Source organism: Corapipo altera, unplaced genomic scaffold (genome assembly GCF_003945725.1).
Source record: "Corapipo altera isolate COAL_440 unplaced genomic scaffold, ASM394572v1 2b, whole genome shotgun sequence".
Classification (NCBI taxonomy): domain Eukaryota; kingdom Metazoa; phylum Chordata; class Aves; order Passeriformes; family Pipridae; genus Corapipo; species Corapipo altera.
In genome coordinates, this window is record NW_020884874.1 from 8431784 (window position 1) to 8447830 (window position 16047).

General features: G+C 46.6%; 1 protein-coding gene across 1 annotated transcript in view; it reads left to right on the forward strand.

Annotated features, from left to right (window-relative positions):
• The first annotated feature begins 4506 nt into the window (after positions 1–4506).
• Positions 4507–16047, forward strand: part of FOXO3 (forkhead box O3) — an 89164-nt gene continuing 77623 nt past the window's right edge. Inside the window, exon 1 of the mRNA XM_027634279.1 lies at positions 4507–5395. Within this exon, the coding sequence (XP_027490080.1) occupies positions 4814–5395 (582 nt within the window). The 5' untranslated portion in view covers positions 4507–4813. The remainder of the gene's footprint in view (positions 5396–16047) is intronic.

The following is a 16047-nucleotide window of genomic DNA, read 5'->3' on the forward strand; positions in this document are numbered from 1 at the left end:
TTTGACCAGGTTTTTTGAAGGTGCCACTGTAAACATGGTTTGTTCCAGAAAGGTGGTCCTGTTTGTGGGTGACTGCAGTCTCTGTGCTGCACACAGTGCAGAAATGGGTCAAGAATTTTTCAGCAGTGGATGCTCAAGTTTAGGTGTATGCAGAGCTGGATGCTTCCAGTCCTGGAGTTCAGTCCCCAAATTGTCAAGATCACCTGAGGAAAGAGTTGTTTTCTCCACGAGAGTAATGTCATCATTTCCTTCTGCTACTGCACTTTTCTTCCTTCTCCTCCTTTCTGTTATGATGGTCAGTCAGCCAGTTCACAGGCTGCAGTCCAACTTCAAGTGATCTTTAAGTTGCTGTTCATCACTTTGAGGAAAATTGTATAGTCAGAACTCTGTAGCCATCTTTGGCAAACCCTTCATGTTTCCACGGCACAAATTAGACCCTTGCTCTGTATCTGCCATTCTGCCAATCTTTCCATAACAACTGTAGAACCCGCTAGGCAGTTTTAGCCAAATTGGGCAGAAAGGTTAAAGTCTCAGGGTATGAAGCTGGCTAGTTTATAGATGATGTTTCTTTCTAATCAGCACACAAAGTTGCTCTGAATCAGCTGCAAAACCTATTGCCCTTTGCCCAGTCTGTGTTTAAAGGGCGTAACAGGGAGCTCTGGGAAGAATAAAAAATACATTGAGGGAGCCGCTTTCTCACAGGGTAGGTGGGAGGGGTAGACAGGGTTATCACAGGGAACATGAACTTCTCAGAGACCAGGCTGCAGGTGCCTTACAAAACAACCTATCATATACTTGTTTGTGTGAGGTCCACGTAGACAATGCAGCTGCTGTTTAACATAACTCCAATATAATATCAGTTTATTGAGCAATACTAAACTTTACAGAAGATTTCTATAACAATGTAGTGACAAAAAGTTCCAAGTCTCCTACCATCTATGCCACTGCAGCTCCAACCTGAAATAAGCTTATCTGCAGTAAGATATTTGTGTAAGAAGAGAGGTGAAGCCAGAAATGTCACCTGCACTTATCTAGCTTCTCTAGCTGCAGCGTGACTGTGACCCTGCCAGATCCATGCAATCAGATACTGTGATAGGCACACATGTTCCCAACATCAACTTGAGTGGCGACAGTAGATAAAAGGAGATGCAGAGGAAGAGGCAGTGCTGCCCTGAAACACTCACAGGCTAAGTAGGTACAGTAAGCGAGCATGGTTTTCAAATGGCCTCAGGGCTGGCCTAACTTTATTCCTGTTTAAGTCAGAGATAAAACTCCCATAAATGGAGCCTTTTTGAAAATCTCACCCTTGGGTCATTAAAATACTTGAAGAGATTGAAAATTGTGCAGGCTTTAGATTGAATTTTGATCAGTTTTTATATGTATTTCAGTGGGTCCAGCTGTGGAACAACCATAAGAGGAGATTCTGTGTCTTTCTGTTTTGCTCACACACTTTTTGTAAGTAAAATGTGTAGGAAAAATTATGCTGTGGTTTTAATTACACCTCTAAACTGCAGTGTTATGGGCACATAACGTGCTGCATGGAGCTATGAGGAACTGGTTCCATGACATGATAAAGACTGTGTGACTGATGTACCAGTGAATTCTGAAGAGGGCAGATAATCTTGCCGTAAAGGCCCAAGGCTCGTACTCAGGTGATCCAGTTTTATTTCTCAGTTCTGACACGGGCTTCCTGTATGACCTCAGCACAGTCATGTAATTGCTCGGTGCCTCAGTCCACCATCTCTTTAATAGGGTTACTACTTACTTATTTCCTTTCTCCCGCCCTGGCCTGTCTAACTTAGACTGCAGTTCTACCAGGGAGTGGAGCATTTCTTACCACGTGCGGGGCCTTCACCCTGTACAATGAGACCTAATAGCAATGCTGTAGAGTAATGCAATGCCAATTAAATAAATAAATAAATGAAGTTGATAATATCATTTAGGACTAGATTTTCAGCTTCTAATTGAGCCCAAGGTCAAAGTGCTAGGCTTCTCTGGAACCTTGGGACATAAGGAAGTACTCCATGGGGAGGTTTCTGCACTGGTCAAAATCAGCCCCAAGCAGCAGCAAGTTTTGGGAAAGGGCTGAGAGTCAGTCTTAGTTCTGCAGCTGACCTTCTCTGGCTAACTGCTGAAAGCCACAAGGAGAGGCTTCTCAGAGATGTGGTATTGGACTAAGCGTCTTCTCACTGTGCCTTCTCATCTGATCTTGGTTCCTGACTCTTCAATGCTACTGCAGTTTTCCTCCCTATCAACTGCTAAATCATACATGCCAATGTCAGTGTCACAGTTGCAGAGTGGCTGGTGTCTTTTTGAGCTGCCTTGCATTCCCATAAGGGGCCACATTACAACAAAAGCTATGGCAGGGCACAACATTGTGACCCAAAATGGAGTTGCAGTAATGGAAAATTATTTCCATTACTTGAACCTGCATTCATTCTGATTAATTCAGTGTCTCTTACTATATTTAGATAATGGAGGATTAATTGTATGCATGCTGAAATGCTGTCCCTTGTAATAAAATCAGGCCAAACTATTCCTAACTTGTGTCACTTGAATTCAAAACTTAACTAGATCCTGAGAGCCTTAGGCCTTACTTAGCCGGACATATAAGGCATGCAGGATCAGGGCCTTGCTGTTTTCTATTCAAACTGAATGGTTTTCAAATCTCACTGCTTGTCTATAATGCTAAATACATCAGGAACAATTAAATTTGCCTCCTAATTCTATCCAGCAATGCTTCAGAAGCACACCTGTTTCTCAAGCATGCAGTTGTCTGTATCTCGTATCAAAGACAACGCTACTGTTGGACTAAACCTAGTCCACACTCTAGGTCGATACCAAGCTGGATGAGAACTGATGCATATACGTTGCAATATAATGTATTTATAGCTACATCTGTATTAATAGCTTTATGTTCCATGTCTTTGTGGGTCACCCCTTTATTCAATCCATAATTAACTATGTCTTCGAGTGAGCTACTTTGGAGGGCTTTCTGCTAGGGCACAGCCTCCGAGGAGGAGGCACAGTGGGATTATGCTCATGTGTGGACATGTCTGAACATGCTCCCGGTATCACCTATGGGCGGAATTAAAGTTTTCAAAAAATTACGAATTTACCAGAATAACTCGTACACCAATAACTTACGACGAGTACAAGTCAGAAGAGAAACAGGAGCAATGCAACTCTTAAAAAGGGTTTGCTTGGAGAGGCTTGAGCGCTTTCCACCGCCGCCTTCCCGCCAGCCGGGCAGCGCGGCCGGGACACGGCTCCGGAGCCGCAGGGCCGCCGAGCAGCCAAGCCTTACCCTCCCCGGGTCCCAGCAGCTTCTGCAGCCCGCCCAGCCCCGGCGGCTCCCCCCATCCCGGCGCTCCCGCCCCGTCGGGGCGGCTCCTGCGCGGCACCGCCCGCCCATGGGCGGGCCGTGCCGTGCCGTGCGGTTTGGTTGAGGCTCCCTGCGTGTGTCTATAACTTTGTGTTGCTGCCGGTGGTTGTTAGGAGGAGGGATGTGGAAGTCGGCGGTTAGCAGGGTGACAGGGTGCTCGGGCGGGCTGCGGCGGCGGACGGGCTGGGCGCGGGCGGATCGCTTGCCTCTCGCCGGCTGCTCGCAGGGGGAGCGGGCTCTGTGCCGTTTTCCCTTCCTTCGCCTTTAAAGGGAAGGCTCTTCGGAGCTGAAGGCGCAGGAGCAGGAGGAGCAGGAACCATGCAGCAGCACTGCTTCTTCCTCCCGTGAATTCGGATCTCGATTGCTGCCTGTGTGGAGGTGGCTGTCGATCCAGCACCCCCCGCTGCCTCCCGCCCCTCCCGATGTGGCTTTCCCTGCCTCGTCTGCCTGCGCTTTTTTAATGACTTAAGTGAAGGAGGGAAAAACTGTCAAGATGGCAGCAGCAGGAGCAAGGAGGTTATGAATGTGGTGTTGATGCTGGAACAAAACCTATTCTCTTTGGCAGCCCTAGGGAGGGCTTAAAGCTTCTGGACCTGTTGGAAGACTGGCGATTTGTTCCCGTTCTGTTTGCTTTTTCCCTGCGAGAAGAAGGATTTATTATTATTATTTTTAACCGACCAGCTCCTGGGGTGGCCTTCTCCTGCCCCCTGCTCCGTCGGCTGAGAGATTTTTGGGGGTTGCTTGCGTGTGGCTTGGGGCACCGCAAAGTGACAGGCTTACGCTAGTGTGCAGTTGGATGTATGCTAAGACTTCGGCTCCCTTTAGGGCGTTCTGAAGAAGAAAAAAGTCTTCGGCGTAATCCGAAGGACCCCTCTCCCTGCCCTTCTGCCGAGGGAGGGCGCAAAGGACCACCCCCCCAAAAGGCAAGATATTTGCGGAAGCGCCGGGGAGCGAGCTCGGGGGCGTGGGGGGGGTCCTCTCCTGGCTGGATATAGCGCGGTTCCTGCTGGAGCTACTTCTGCATCCGCATGGAGTGAAACATAAACAAACGCACACACGCATCGCGGGAGCGGCCGCCGCTCCGCCGGCGCGGAGGGCAGCGCCGCGGGCACCTCCGGCACCGCCCGGCCCGCGCTGCCAGCCCTACGCGGCTGCTCCGGCTCCTAATCTGATTTTTTTTTTTTTTTCTTTCCCTCCCCTTTTCTCTCCCCGCTCGCAGCTCCGGCGTGCGCATCGCCCGCGGGGAGCGGGGCTCGGGGCGCAGCGGAGAGCCGGCCAGCCCTTAGCGGAGCGCGGCATGCCCGCCCGGCGTCCCCGCGCCTGCTAGGCTCCCGTCGGCACCGAGGAGGCGGCGGAGGAAGAGCGGGGTCGGCGGCCACCCGCCCGCCCCGTCGCAGCGCCCCGCAGCCGCCCGCGGGGGAGGCCAAGATGGCAGAGGCGTCGCCCCCCGCCCCGCTTTCGCCCCTGGACGTGGAGCTGGACCCCGAGTTCGAGCCGCAGAGCCGCCCCCGCTCCTGTACCTGGCCCCTGCAGAGGCCCGAGCTGCAGGCCAGCCCAGCCAAGCCCGCCGGCGAGCCGACCGCCGACGCCGCCTCCATGATCCCCGAGGAGGAGGACGACGAGGAGGAGGGGGGCGGCTCGGCCATGACCGTCGGCAGCGCGGCCCCGGCGGGCGGAGAAGCGGCGGCGGCGGCCACCGCCGTGCCGGAGGAGGCGGCGCGGCTGCTGGCCCCGCTGCCCGGAGGCGGCCCGGAGGGGCCGAGCCTCTCGCCGGGGGGAGCGGCGGCGGCGGGCGGCGGGGGGCTGAGCGGGGGCCCGGCGGCGGCGCCGAGGAAGTGCTCGTCGAGGCGCAACGCGTGGGGCAACCTCTCCTACGCGGACCTCATCACCCGTGCCATCGAGAGCTCCCCGGAGAAGCGCCTCACCCTCTCCCAGATCTACGACTGGATGGTCCGCTGCGTGCCCTACTTCAAGGACAAGGGCGACAGCAACAGCTCGGCCGGCTGGAAGGTGAGGCGGGATCCCGGGGCCGCGGCGAACTCGCCGCGCCGCCCCGACGGGCGCGCTGCCCGCGGAGGATGCGGAGCGGAGCGGGGTGTTAGGCTCTGTCCCCGACGGCAGCCGGCCAGGCTCTGGTGCTGGCCCTGCTGGTGGTGGTCGCCCTGTCGCCTTTGCTTTTTTTAAGGGAGGGGGTAAGAAAAGTTTTGTCTCTTTCCTGTTGCTATGTGCAAGCGGTGAGGGCTCCTGACTCAGGGGGCTGGGGAGACGCTGGAGCGGAGCTGGCTTCTCTGGTGCACAAGCACATAAGCAGGGAAAGAGAAAGAGAGAGGGGGGAAAAGTATTTTTAAAATGTGTGGGTTTTGTTCTTTTTTTTTTTTTAAAGTTATAATTACCTTTGGTGTAACTCATGCTGGAAATAAGCAGAGTTGCTTTTATGCGTGGTCAGTTTGAGTCTCTAAGCTCAAATACTGAATGACTTCTGTTATTTTTAAACCCCGATGGTTTCCCCACGCGTTCCTCAAAGGCAATAGAAGGAAATTCATGTCTTGACATTTCTTCATAAAGTTAATCAAAGCATGGAGTTATTGGCTGTTCAGCCACGGGAGTGCTTAGTTTGTGACTCCTGCAGTGCCAGTGTATGAGGGCACCGTCTACTGATAGCCCAGTATTTTTTGTCCAGCACTGCGACAGTGAGCAGCTGAGATTACTACCGTTTTAATAAGTGAGGAAAAAAAAAAGTGTTTTTGTGGCTTGTTTACTCACCGCGTGCAAAAGCACGTTGCAGGCAGGCAGGGTTTTACCCTCAAGACAAAGTGTAATAAGGCCTACCAGAAGCTGGTGCTGCACGTAAAGCACATTGAAGCGATTTCCAGAACTGCTTTTTTCTCCTCCTTTTCCATATCCATCTACTAGTGTCTGTTGGACGCTGAAATGTCACGTACTTGCAGCTATACAGAAATGCAGGTGCTGCTTGATATCGGTACTGTTTGCAGAAGGAAATCCCGGTATGATTCAGTTGCTGCTGAGGGCCGATACTGGCAGCATCTGTCCCTGAGTTTTTGAATGGATGGCTGAAGGCAAATTTGGCAGGAAGTTCTGTTGTTTTACAGAGAAATCAATTTTGAATCTCTTTAGCTTTGGACCAGGTGATAACTTACAGTATACAAATGGGTCACAAATACTGTATAGGTGAAACATTTCAGGCAGGTTCTGTATTAGCAGCCCTGTCTCGTATTTGGTGCCTGAGTAGGACTTGGTGTTAGGAATTGAAGTGAAGCTGTATGATTTTTACCTCCCAAATGAAGCACGGTAAAGGAAGCATTTCACTGACAGACTTGTCTCAGGCTGGGGGAAATGTAAACACAAAGTTTATTGGTGGCGTAGCTGGTTCAAGACGAGGCTTTTAAAAATACAGATCCTTTTTGCAGCTTTTGCATCTGTGTTAGGTGCTGGATTTTGATCTGACTTTACAAGTGCAACATGGAGTGCAATAAAGGGTTACATCTTCCAATGACAGCCTGTGCCTTCATAAGTTGTTTGATTTCACGCAGAATCAGTGGCTTTAGATGTCAGCTGCTATGACAAATCCAGCCTTTTTATCTGGTACTTTGAATTTTCAGTAAATTTTTGATACCCGATTCAAACAGCGACATTGAACAATGGAGCTCACACTGTTTCTTCTGATTTTGGTGGCAAAACTCCCTTTCACTTAAGCAGAAGCAGGATCTGGGCCATAATGTGAAGTGCTTACATTGATTAGTATCCTTAATACAGTCACAATTTTTCTGACAATTTATGCTGTTAATTTGATATTGATTCCTTTGCTGAGCAGCATTAACTGGTACTTGGAGCTAATTAAAATGTTAAAAACTTGGATCCCTTGAGATTCTTCTGATATAATTTAGTTCAGAAGTTTCTCACAAGCCTTCAGGATGACCTTTCTCAGGAGATGGCAAGCACAGTGGTAGCAGAAAATTCTGCCTCTAATGACTGCGAACTGTTTCTGGAAGTTAGGGTAAGGTACTGGATCGTGTTAACTGTGGGTACAGTTGTGCGTGGGTGGTAGGGGCATACTGGAAGGGGCAAAGGGAAGGTCAGGAGCTAGTAATTTGCCAGGCATCCAAAACTGCAAAATTTAATTCCTTGGCAGGGCTAGAGTTTCTTTTAAAGTATGCATATACATTGAGAAGAGGACTATTTCAATTTCTTGGCTGGAACATAGATTAGTTTGTGCAGAGGCAACACTTAAATAGAGACTCCATCTTAGTCTTCTGATGCTAAAACACATTATTTGTTATTATCATCTTTGTTTCCCTCACAGGTAATGAATACAGCTTTTCAGAGACCATTGTCAGCTTTTCACATTAGACTTTTTCAGATTGCTAGTTACACTGAGACTTTAAATGAACAGAACATAGTTCTGTATTAGAAGGCTTTTTTGTGTGTGTGTGTCTTAATTCAGAATATTTTTACACAGCTAAGTTCGTTGTTGAAGGCAGCAAACCCATTTAATGATATTCTGCTCTGGCACTGAGTGGGAAAAATGTTATTTTAAACAAAGGGAAGAGGAGAACTTGGTCTTATTATCTTATGTATTATTATATATGAAATATTTATACTGTTTTCAGTGAGATGTGCTGAATGCCATTATCCGTAAACATAACTGGGATTATATTCCTCAAAACAATTATTTTAAGAGCTATAAATGAAAGTTACAACTATCACTTTTTTTTTTTTTCTGCCTAGGGCATTAAAGCAGAAGTGACTATTTCAGATGTGGTTATGAAGGCGTATATTACGTTTCCGCTAATTCAGATAAGGTTTGCCCAATACACCCCCCCAACAATCTTCTTTGCTCACCCCTCTCCTTGGCCCCGGTGGGACATTGGTTAACCTAATAGTGTCTGACAGCTAACTGGGGCAGTAGTTTATGGTGCATCGCTGTAGAGCTGGCATGCCCTGAACACTGCTGTGTACCAGGGCAGCCTGGTTTAGTAGAATCCCGTAATCCCGTACACTTCCAAACCACTGTGGAGGGTTTCGATGGGTGTTTCAATATCTGCTTCTGTCTTGAATACTTAGGGAGGGTCAGTATTTATGTTTATGAACACAGGAGTGGTGAAATGATCTGAGGGTGAGCTGGTTTCACCTTTGTGAAATGTACTATGCCAGGTGACTGTTCCAGGTACTTACTTCAACAGAGCTCCTCAATGACCGACCGGCTCTATCCGCCTTTCCGAATTCAAGTATCTGTTACCCTTGTCGATATCCTGCAGTCACAAAATTAGTATGCCGACTTAAAAAACAAGTTTTACCCTCCAAATATTTAGGGTGCAGCACTCCACTTTAATAATCCTGAAATAGAAAACTGAAACACCCATGTATATAGTAGAGGTGCCCGGTTTCACTATTGCTTAAGTAATTCCATATCTCTTCCCAGAATGTTATTTTGTAATTTCTTGTAGCACTATCTTGTGAAACAGACTTTTCTACATGAAGAGTACACTAGGGGGACTATTTTCCTCTTTGTCAAGCGCTATGGCAAGACTATGAATCTTGTCCTTTATACACAGATACCAGCAATTCCCAAATTTCAATGCAGCTGATTTGCTTTGATTTGTTTTTCATGTTAGAAGCGTATTTTGTTTTACCCCTGTTGCATTCATCTTCCCCATGAAAGATAAACACTAGCTGCTGGGATATTAACTTTGAAGGGGGGAGATTTTTGTAAATTTCGTGCATGGACATTCTCTCATTCCTCACCTTGTTTTATTGGCCAGTATGTACCAAAGGGCTACAGTCCTTTCAGTGTAGCAAATTCATGAGTCTCTTCTCTAATTATTGAGACTTGAAAAGGCTTGAGAAATTTGCCAGCAATGTAGACAGATGTCTAAATCTGTTAGCCAGATGCTGATACACGAGATGTGTCTGACTTTTTTTATTGTCTTTTTGCAAAGGATGTAAAAAGGAAGCAACACCAGTCTCTGTTCCTATTTCTCCTTTCTTGGTGTGGCACACGATGTCTTTATCAGGAGTGGCAATGTAAAACATCAGTTTATTTTTTTTTCTCTGCTGTCATTCTTTTTTTTTTTTTTAATTTAAAGATTCTGTTTCCCAGTTAACTGCAAGCAAGAATATTTTTCCAGACTTCTATTATATTCTTACTTTCCTTTTTTAAAATATATTTTTGAGCTACCTTGTTCATCTGTACAGAAGGGTTTGAGTTACAAACTGTAGCCTGATTATTTAAAGTTTTGATCTACCGAAGAGAGCATAGGTTTAAGCATGTGAATGGATCCTTGGGACTTCACTGGAATTACTTGTGTGCTTAAACTTACTGCTTAAGCATCTTACCTGATCAAAGCCTTACTATGTTGTGCTTTAACAAAATATGCAGGAACATCTGCAAGTGAATTTTGTGCTGAGCAATGTAGAGAGATGTGCGGTTCTAGTGGTTGAAACCGCTAGATAACAAGCTTCTTGCATCAAAGAGGAGTGTACTTGAGTATCACAGTAACAAATAACTTTTTAAACTTTTCAGTAGAAACTATGTGTAGATATTAGCGCACATTATTATTTTATATCTGTAATGTACATCAAAGATCTCACTTTTCCCCAGCTTGTGCATGCAGGTGACAGCTATTAGAGCAGTAAGCGAGAGACCTAGTAGCTCACCCAGAATCATTGACATTGTTTGATGCACAGTGTGACAGTGAGGAGCACCTCTGCTGAAGGACTTGTTAAATGCAGACATAAACACGTCGCCTTGGTGAATGTCATCAGCTGCAAAGAGTCACAGACTCAGGTAAACTTAACTTTTGACGGGAATGGGAAACCTCCAGTCAACGATGCTGGATAGTATTGCTGTCAGGTAGATCTGATTGATAAATGCTGGAATCAATGTTCCTCAGTTCTTCAGAGACAGAAGGTTACCTAAAACAGTCATGCAACACTGACATTGTCTGTAATAGGTTTATTAGTGTCAATATTTGAGCATATTTAAAATAGGAAGCTTGAGAGTCAGAGGTTGGCTCTTACACTTACCTGTGTGTTTAAAAAGTACACAGTTAATGCTAATAAAAATTAAATCACCTTAGTGGCATTTATATCCATTGTATTGTATTGGCTTGAACAAACACTGTCTGAGGCTATCAGGCTGTGGAGGAGAGATGTCCTGCCACTGCTGCCCTGGGACGTCCATTCTCTGCCTGATTTTGTTCTGGTGAAGCAAGCAGTGTCTTACACGTGAGGCCATTTTGTATTCGGGTCATTTTGGTGGTGCTACGCTACTTTGCTGTAATCCTGGGAGATTAGGGGAGGCTGGGCACGTGCTGGTGCATTTAGAAAGGCGAGTGATTAGGGTTAGCTGGGTGGTTTTGTGAAAACTCTTTGTGCTGACGTGGACAAAGTAGAAACCCAGAGTTGGTGTTGTCCCTTGCAGAAGGCAGGCAGGACTGGGGCAGCCCCCACCACATCCCCCTGCAATGGCTGGGTGGTTTTCAGCAAGCTTGCCTGGGGTAGATGGGGTGAAGAAGTATGAAATCACCCCAGAAAATTACAATGGGTGTGCTGGGTTCAAAGGGAGGCCGAAGGGATTGCCTTGGAGATAAGGAAAAACTGCGGATAAACAGCCAAAGCATTTCTCTAGGTGGCAGCCTCCTAAAGGTGCCCTGCTAGATTTTGGCAGCCAGCTATTTTGCGTGGAAGTATGGAAAAATCTTTTGTGAGGATTGTTCTTTATTTGCAATGCAATTAAAGTGGGTCTCGGTGTAGTGGCGGCTTGCCAAGGGAGAAACTGTTTGAAAGTGTTTCCAAATGCAAGTTGCTACTTAGACTGAAGTCTCTGCATGTTCTTGTTTCTCTCCCACTTTTTTAAAACCATCGTTACTATCTCTGTCACAGAAAACGTGCCCAAGGGCAGAGTTACAAAATGGCAATGTTCATTTGTTTTAAAGGCAGGAGGCCTTCCACACTTGGAGGCACTCTCTCTGGAGAAGGGCAAGATCTGAGCATTCTCCTGCCACTGTTTCATTCCCCTTGCCACAGTAACCTGTGGTTTCCCACTCGGCTCTGAAAATGGACTGCGGCCTGGACAGGTCTGGGACAGGAGGCACATCCAGGTCCTGCAGCACATAGTGAGGATCCTGATAAAAGCCTACCTGATAACACAGGGCTCGGGGAACTGCAGGGTTTGGGGTTTTTTTGGTGGTGTTTTTTGTTGTTGTTGTTGTGGGTTGTTTGTTTTTTTTTTTTGTGGCTTTTCTTGGGGCTGACAATACATGTGCAGTGCAGCGGTTCAGGAGCAAAATGAAGTGTTCAAGTAATATGCATAGTTACGCAGTTTTTGGTATTGCTGGCTCAGCACACCATGAGTTAAGTGAAAATTATACTTAACCTTTTATTTGCTCTTTTTTTTGTGTGTTTCTGTAAACTTAGACTGTTCTGTTACAGTTTCCTGAGCATTGCCACACACTAAGCTTGGAAAATGAGGTGCATTTAGCCAATTTATGGCCTGACATATGTTAATTAACATTAATTACCTGCTTGAATAGTCCATTTAGCACTTATTATTAAAAAGTGGCTTGTCTACAGAAGGGGATTTTCCTTCAGAGTGAGATGTTTTGTTCTAACTTGCTTCAGATGAAGTCAGGATGGGGTATACTGTGCTTCTGCATGGCTGTACCAGTTCCCGATGTTCCAGTTGTGCTTGTGGGATATGACTGCACCATTGATAGGCACCAACTCCTTCCCCATGTGTATTTGACATTTATTTGACAACAGCTTAGCTTCCCAAGCAAACCATCATGTTTCCAAGCATTTTTTGCTGGTGGTAGGTAGAGCTTTTGCTTGTCCATTTGAGGCAGCAGAGAAAGAGCCATGCTTCTCAGCTTGCAAGGAACTGCAGGGACATCTGGAGCCCTGTGGTAATGTGACCCCAGCCCCTGTTTGGGATGGAGGGGTGGGAAAAGCTCAGGTGTGCAAGGCTGAAGGGGGTTTTTAGGAGTTGCTGGGGCACACTGTGGTGCGCTGCAGGGAGGGTGTCTTCAGCTCTTTGTGGTCGAGGATGACGGACCTTGAGGCTCCCACAGCCTTTGAGAGGAGGCTCCTGCTGGAGTGGAGCGTGGTCTGCAGCCACAGCAGGTTATGTCTTGCTGTATTCATCAGTTACGTTACCTGGGTTATCTTCGGGGCAATGTGTTGGGCAAGGGTTGTCACAGATCATTGGTCTAAAACCTGTGAGATGAGAGGATTAAAAACCAGAGAGCACTTGTTCAATTTCCAAATACCAATACTAAAAAAATAAATAAAAAAAATCCATTCCTCAATTTCCTATCCTCCAATTTCTCATTCCTTCTTGGGAGACTCCTGGGATGTCAGGTCCTACTTCACCTTCTCCATTCTTCCGTTTTTTACACCAGTGGGAGGGCTTGCATGGTGTGCCTCTGTAGGAGATGGAGGGCTGGCTGGTAGCTGTGCAGGACATGTGGCACAGAGTAGCTGCATTTCAGCTGGGGATACAGCTTGGAGACAATTAGGCTACAGGACTGATGAAAAGCAATTTCAGGGCAATGTAAGGAGTTGGGAACAAGTGAGTGATTGCATTAGCACTCTGCCTCATCCCTGTTGTGAAACAGCTAGGGAGCTGCCTTCCAGTGGGGCTGAGGAGCATTGCAGTGTTACCAGTGGTTCCTCCTGATGCTGTGTGTGGCTGTGAGGTCCAGGAGGAGCCCCTCTTACTCTGCAAAACCAGAGTCCTTTCTCTGAGCCCCGTCATCCTTGCACGTTTTTTCAAGAGCTGATATGCTCATAATGCTCCTATTTATTTGAGGTAATGTAAGGGAGGTCAGGAGTTAACAACATTGATGTCTTGTCAATAACTCTGTGTGTGTGTGTGTTCTACCTGGACTTCACTTACTGGGGGCATTTTCTTTATCTCTACACTGGTACCTATTAAAAATAAAGGCTATTTAAATACTTTTTCTAGTCTCAAACACCTTTGTAAGATTTCACTGACAGAGAAATGCCTTTCTGGGGATTTGTACGGGTAAAGAAATGCCTTGTGAAAATTAACTCCTTTAAAAGACATGCTAACAATTGAATGGATTGCTTGCTCTATTGCAATGTGCTGCGTACTATAGAGCTGAATTATGGAATGGTGGGTTCTCACTTGAACGTGTTCATTTGGCAAGGTATTATTTTGCTTTTCTTAGTTATTTTTTCCCTGATGGTGAAGTTGCCACTCGCTACGTGTAAAGGGATGTGGAAGGGCTGTGCATGCTGGGACAGAAGGGGAGAGGCAGCCCAGAGGAACTGATGGAGGAATGTCCACTCGAAGCAAGGAAGATAATATGCAGCACTGACAGTGTGTTGTCAGGACCTTTGCAGTGTGTGTCTCCACTTTTGGGGGGCAGGTGGCTGCCAGCAGTGGGTGTGGGGCTCTACCTGTGCAACCCAGGGCTGCTGTACACCTGAGTGCTGCCGACAGTCAGGTGCGTTTCCAGGGGGTGAGTCACTGGATCACACCATTTCTGCATCCCTTCACCCACTGCCCATGCTGAGGTGAAGGGTGGATCTCTGCTGATGTCTCCACACCAAAATCCAGTTGAGAGCTTCAGAATGAGGGCAGGAGGCAGGAGTACTGTCAAAGGACCCATTTTTCTCCTTTGATGCCTGCCTCTCAGGCTGCCTTCACACTCTGTTGTGCTACGGGTCTGCCTGGGGGCTGCTCATAACCCAGCCCTCAGCCTTGCGGTGTCTTCAGGCCAGCCTGCCTCCCCATCCCTGGTTTTCCAAGATCTTCGTCTCTCTCTAGGGAGCAGTGGAGGCCATGGCAATCCCGGGACTCAGTCCTAGGAAAAAGTTTTCAGTAGGTTTACTGGCTCCTGAGACACGTGAGCAGAAAAGGGCAAGTCCGGGCTGCTTGCCAGCACTTGAACATGGAAGTAACATCTGCTTATCCCAACCCCAGAGGAGTGGGAGACAGCAGATAAGTCGGAAGACTGATGAGGACAGATGACGGTCTGCTGTGGGAGGACAGATGACGGTCTGCTGTGGGAGGACAGATAGAGGAGCACCCAAAAACATCGGCATATGTCTGCTTGGGCTTTGCTCTGCCTCCTGGCTGCTGTGACTGCTCACTTTGGAGTGGGAATGAAAACTGGTTTGCATGGATGCAGCCCAGTTTATGACAGTGCAACTTTCATGTGTAGCTGAAGTAAGGAGGGCAGGGACTGATTCTCATCCCTGCTAAAGGCCACGTTAAAGCAGCATCGAGGCTGCAGCATCATACATTTGCATTAGTGCAAGACAGACTCAAACCAGCAGTGTTTAAAATCCCAATTGCAACTGAGCCTGGGTTCCCTGTGAGGACTGAGCATGATCAGGAAATGTTAGTAATACTGTTACACTTGAGTAAACAAAGCTTTATTTAAAAATGTATTTATTACCTAATAATACTCTAATACAAGCTACTCTCCTAGTCTAGACAGCCAGTACCTCTGAATTTGTAGACAATTTGCCCTTATAACTTAGTTTTTTCTCACATTGTACCATGTTGGTTTCTCCACTTTTTCCAAAATAGGATACGGAAGAATAAATGTATTATTTCAAAGAAATAATTTTAGGATATAGGCTGAATTCCAGGGCCATATTTGTTTTAACTAGAATGTGGACTGAATTATCTTGATATATACTCAGGTTTTAGTCCTCTTAAATCCTACCGTATTTGTTTGGGTTTTTTCTCTCCATACTATCTCTTTAAATACCTATTTCAGCTCTCCAAAGATAGATTGTAACCAAGTTAACCCCATTTGCTCACACGAAATTTGCAATGTACATTTAAATGCGAGACTTAATCCAGATCAAAAGTTTCTGACTTTGTGTGAACCCCAATCTTGTGTAAATATATTTGCTAGTACTTCATGAAGGATTTATCAGTTTCATATATTAAGTTCTGGATATGCTTAATACGAAAAATTTGGCATCTGATAAGTGAGAACAGTGCTCAAGAAAGAATGTCTTTTTGCGAGACTCACAGGCTCCCACATTAACACCTTTTTTGCTGATTGATTTTGTGCTGAGAGCAGTGTTGTTTCCTGAAAGCCTATAACCTACTGTTTGTTTTGAAAACTGCTGTGGACCTTGACTAATTTTCAGAGAATGTTTTTTTTTTTCCAAGAATTCGTAGGAGAAGGTGACACCAGTTCAAGTCATGTCGTGAGATGCTTGTAAGCTGAGACATGTAGAGCTGCTGTCCCTGTTTTTGTGCAACACAACCTATTGTGCTTAACAGTTTCACTGGTTGTGGGAGCCCAAAACCATTTGTTTGAGATGTCAGGTTTCAGAGTGAATGGTGCTTCTTTAAGTATCCATCAAGACCTGCAATGGGAGGCTGCTGATCCTACAATGCCTTTGTAGAAGAACAACATTTGGCACCGATAATGATCATGATCGTGCCACTGAGGAGCTGTGAAAACTGACGCATTTTGTGACTTTTGTTCAAGCAGCTTCTGCTTTTACTTAGCCTCAGCCATATATCTGTCCCAAGTAAGTGGGCCACGTCTAAAACCTTTGATGTACAAATGGAAGCCATGTCAGAGTTCTGTATGAATTCGGCCAGAGGTTTTCCGTCTAGTTTGTGCAGCAGCCAAAAGCTCTGAACC